Source organism: Priapulus caudatus, unplaced genomic scaffold (assembly GCF_000485595.1).
Source record: "Priapulus caudatus unplaced genomic scaffold, Priapulus_caudatus-5.0.1 Scaffold82, whole genome shotgun sequence".
NCBI lineage: Eukaryota > Metazoa > Priapulida > Priapulimorpha > Priapulimorphida > Priapulidae > Priapulus > Priapulus caudatus.
The window spans coordinates 645448-650325 of NW_014577143.1; the positions used below are offsets into that span (position 1 = coordinate 645448).

Consider the following 4878-nt stretch of genomic DNA (forward strand, 5'->3'; position numbering starts at 1 on the left):
ATGTTGTTGTAATTTTTTACATTAAAAGTAAGTACTAATGGGACTAAATATGTATCCTCAAATTCTTACCTGATACGATTGTTTCTCAACTAGGTAAAAATAAAAAAACCTCTGCGATTTGATATTATGGTCACGACATTAAATGCTTGCTATGGGCTATGTTTGAGTCACGAGTGTTTGTTGACATCTAACAGAATAGAAAAATAGGAAGTATAATGTAGCAATTGAAGCATAAAAAGTGAACAGAATCTGTTTCATTTTGTGAATAATATTTTCACGTTTACTGTTTACAGTGACATAATCACTTTAATTTCTTAACAATGTATATCCAGAAGCTTTTGACTACCTCTGTTACAAATCCTTAGAATTAAGTAAATATGAGTGTCAGGATTTTCTCTACAAGGTGTCTCTGAGCATTTTCCCCTGAGCAACGGTGGTTACCCATGTTAGTCCTCGTATTACAGAACCAATACGGTACGCACAACAGGGTGAAAAACTGATAATTGGAGGCACTGGTCCAGCAGGACCAGTGCCTCTGATGCTACGGTCTCACTTGCGCTATTTAACCTAGCTCAACGTACCGGGGAGTTAACGTACCGTAACGTACCATAACGTACTGGAACCTACCTCAGCGTATTGCAACCTAGCGTAACGTATCACAACGTACCGGCTAACGTACCCTTATGCATAGTTAACGTCGATCTAGCGTGGCGGCCAATTTAATTTTTGAACATGCTCAAAATTAGGGTACGTTAGCTGGCGTTAATGATAACGTACCGTAGCGTATCAGAACGTACCTTAGCGTACCTTAACGTATTGGCTAACGTACTGACACGTACCGATACGTACCGCTATGTATCGCTAGCGTATCGACACTTCCGCCAAAACTAACGCATACATCTGTTACGTTGTGATACGTAACGGTACGTTAAGGTACGTTAAAGTACATGGTGGTACGCTGAGGTAGGTTAATTTCCAGCGTGTTAGGGTAGGTTATGGTAGGTTATGGTAGGTAATGGTAGGTAGAGGTACGTCAGCCGGTACACTAAGGTAGGTTATGGTACACTAAGGTACACTAATACTTGGGTAAGCTAGGTTCGGCTAGGTTGAGGTAGGTTGAGGTAGGTTGGGGTAGGTTATGGTAGGTTATGGTAGGTTATGGTAGGTTATGGTAGGTTATGGTAGGTTATGGTAGGTTATTATTGGACAGAAATATATAAGTTCTATATCCAGGAATGATCTTCCAGTGTCTTTGAAATTCTTGTGAAGTGAACATGGCTAACATCAGAGCAGTGGTCCAGTTGATGGAGGATGATGTGGAGTTATTGGGGTATGCTAGAGACCTCATGGAGTTGGAGGAAGAAGAGGAGATGCAGAGGCGCCCCAAGTGTTGCCAGACGAGACCCTGGCTGCTCCGTAGACCCATGTACGGCCACTACGAAGCCCTGATGTACGAGCTGGAGTTAGAAGACCCCCAAGCCTTCCAAGAGTTCACCAGGATGGATGTGGAAACCTTCCATGATCTACAGACCAGGGTTGAGCCGCTGCTCACCAAGACCTCCACCCGACTTCGTCAACCCATCTGTCCGGGATTGAAGCTCGCCCTGACATTGAGGTACCTGGCCACCGGAGAGTTCTACCGTTCTCTGAGGTTCAATTTTCGTGTTGCACACAACACCATGTCAGGAATCTCAGGCATAGTAGCCTCTGTGTGCCAGGCTATCTTGGATGTCCTGGAAGCCGAGGTTATAAAGACCCCTACAGAACCAGAAGAGTGGAAGAAGTTGGCTACCATGTTCCAGGGAAGATGGCAATTCCCACATGCCTTGGGTGCTATTGATGGCAAGCATGTTGCTCTCAAGAAGCCCGCCAAATCTGGTACCACCTACTTCAACTACAAGGGTTTCTGCTCAATTGTCCTGATGGCCCTGGTTGATGCGGACTACAAGTTCCGGTGGGTTCAGGTTGGAGACTTTGGGTCGAATTCCGATGGTCAGATCTGGAACAATTCACCACTGAGAGCATCCATCGATGACGGTGTCATTGGCATCCCAGACCCCGAGCCTCTACCTGGGGATGATGTTGACGTGCCCTACTACATAGTTGGAGACGACGCATTTGCTGTCCGCACCTATCTCATGAAGCCCTTCGGCAGACGTGGACTCCAGCATGACGAGTTGATCTTCAACTACCGGTTGTCTCGGGCACGCAGAGTGGTTGAGAACGCCTTTGGCATCATGGCCAACCGCTTCCGGTGTATGCTGACCACCATGCAGCTGCAGCCAGAGAATATCAAGTTGGTGGTCAGGACATGTGTTGTCCTGCACAACTTCCTGATAGACAGGAACCCTGCTAGGGATGCCCAGGTCATTGACCGAGAAGATGCCAACCACAACCTGGTGCCGGGTTCCTGGCGGCAGGATGCGCAGATGCACGATATGAATGAGCCTCAATGGGGTAACCGGGACACCGTGGCAGGGAAGAGACAGCGCCTGTACTTGAAGCACTATCTGACGTCCGGTGCTGGTGCTGTTCACTGGCAAGAGGAGAGACTCCACCAGTACTGATTTCAAGACAAATTCATCTGTTCTTGAGTGAACCATTACATAATGAAGCCAATGAAGACACACAGAACTCAGTGATGCAGGGAGGCATAGTTTTTTATTCATCTTTGAAAATTCACAAACATTGAGGACAACAATAAGTGCACACATATGACAAAACAATTAAACATGTATATCATCAAGAGAAGTTGACTCTTTTGGGAGGATGTGCAGCGTGAGAAACTAGCGGTCGCCCAGTCGCCAGTGGCGATTAGAAAATCAACCGGGCGACTGCTTGCTCGTGTCAGCTGGTCCGGCGGGGCGACTAGATAATCGCCACACACTCAACGCATCAACGCATCAACGCATGATTTCCCACACAAACAAAAACTCGCGACAGTCTAAGAAATCGATTGCTACATCGCCGGCAAGCCCAGTGTTTTTATGACCGCATAACAATAAGTTTTTATATCACAGGGGTTATCGTGGGGAGAGAGGCCACGACCAGTGACACCTGACACGCACGTAATCAAAGCTGTTAACTGAATTCGTCACTTTTCTTACCGTAGAAAGTGGACTATTTTTATTCAGTTAGATATCTAGAAGCAATGTAAACTGTATATTCTAGATTCCAGGTAACTTTGCGGATGTGCGGCAGCATTGATCTATGCATGGGGGTACCGTGGACTGGGGAGGAGAAAAACTAAAGTAAAACCTTGCCCAGAAGCTACCGGCATTCCTAGAGATTCCAGTACAAGTTTGTTTTAACATACTCAAAGTAACTAAAAACACGCTCTGAAGTTCTGAACTTGCTCAGTCAATGTAAAAAGAAAGTTGAAAGATGAAGGAAATGAAGTCAAAAAAAGAAACTTGAAAATAACCATACTATCATATTCATTACCATGATTATAATTCTTGATTTCCTGTCTTTGTCATGTTACGTGACTATGTGTGTTGTGTAGTGCATGTCTGTCTGTGTGAAAGAAATTGAATAAGAATGTGATTGGTTTCTTAGTCGAGTGAAATGCGATAAAAAAATGTGATAGAATGTAATTTGTTGAAAATTTCTTAATACTGTAGCAGTGCTCCAGATAATTTTTGGCGTTTATGAGTATTTACTCACCATTTTGTTTATGTATGAGTATCGGCAAGATCCCTATAAGTACTCCTTGTTGGCAGTACTCATCATATTTTCTTAGTATGAGTATCGACCAGAATTCTAACTTCAGAGCTTTGTAAAATAAACTACACACAGGAACCAGTCACGATAGATAGTAGATAGACTGGTTCACGTACTGACACACAGCAGCCATAGCCAACTTAATGAGTGGGGCACCGCGACCAAGCTACCAGTCTATTAGCGAGAGAGTCGAGCCGATAAGGGAGTAGATGGAAGGTTAGCGTACTGATACGATCTGTTTGTTTTCTCATGTACGTATTTATTAAAACACAAGCGTATCTATACGCATACCTTTGAAAATTACATGCGTATTTGTATGAAATTCATGCGTATTTACGCAAATACGCAAGCTATCTGGTGCACTGCTGTAGTCTGATACTGGTGCTGAGTGCTGAATGCTAATTAATGATATTAGAGTCAGTGCATCAAAATTATAAAAATTTTAACAAAATCATCCTATAAAAAAGTAGCTCTGGCCAAGCCTAAAATAGCTCCCGTAAAAAAATTACGAGAGCTCTTTTTTCATACAAAATCAAAAAAGAGCTCTCGTAAAAAAAAATTATTTTTAGGCTGCCGCACAGGAAATAAAAAATTAACCAAACTGATTATTTTGTTATTCTCTACTAACCTTCTACATTATTCTAATGAAATGAATGGTAAATTTAATCAAATATAGACTAAAAATAGTCAAATTCCGAAGCCTAAAGTCCATGCAAAGTACACAAACTCTCCATGTTTGTTGTGTTCGATTTTCTAGGTCAGGCTGTTAAACTTCTGCTAATTCGATAATACTGGGCATCCCGAGCAATCAGCAATCGCGAAAATAAAATATGATAATTTATAGAAATAATGGGCGGTCTTCAGAGACCACTGATCTTTGAAATCGACTTGCGGACTTGTTCCGATTTACTACGCATCAGTGTATCGAAACGAGTAAAAAATATAATTTCTAAGAATACCTTAGAATGCACAACACCAAATTGCACCATCCCCCTCTATAAAAACGTCCCCACATACGAGTCATTCACTTTGCTACGACAGAAATCCTGGACCAGTGCCTACTGACCAGGACCAGTACTTCCTCAGCGGCACTGGTCCTGCTGGACCAGTGCCTCCAATTATCAGTTTTCCACCCTGTGATTTGATACATTATGT

The 4878-nt window shown here is 43.1% G+C and overlaps 2 protein-coding genes across 2 annotated transcripts in view; both read left to right on the plus strand.

The window, feature by feature from the left end:
* Positions 1 to 1274: 1274 nt before the first annotated feature.
* Positions 1275 to 2567, plus strand: LOC106804647. The gene has a single exon (XM_014805914.1). The coding sequence runs from the start codon at positions 1275 to 1277 to the stop codon at positions 2565 to 2567; it is 1293 nt and encodes a 430-aa protein (XP_014661400.1).
* A 202-nt stretch (positions 2568 to 2769) lies between these two features.
* The window catches only part of LOC106804648 (jouberin-like), a 4389-nt gene continuing 2280 nt past the window's right edge, over positions 2770 to 4878 (plus strand). Inside the window, exon 1 of the mRNA XM_014805916.1 lies at positions 2770 to 2778. Coding sequence (XP_014661402.1) covers positions 2770 to 2778 — 9 coding nt within the window. The remainder of the gene's footprint in view (positions 2779 to 4878) is intronic.

Bases quoted from the DNA above. Each gene is read 5' to 3' on its own strand.
- LOC106804647 (XM_014805914.1), top strand. From the start codon at position 1,275: ATGGCTAACATCAGAGCAGTGGTCCAGTTGATGGAGGATGATGTGGAG.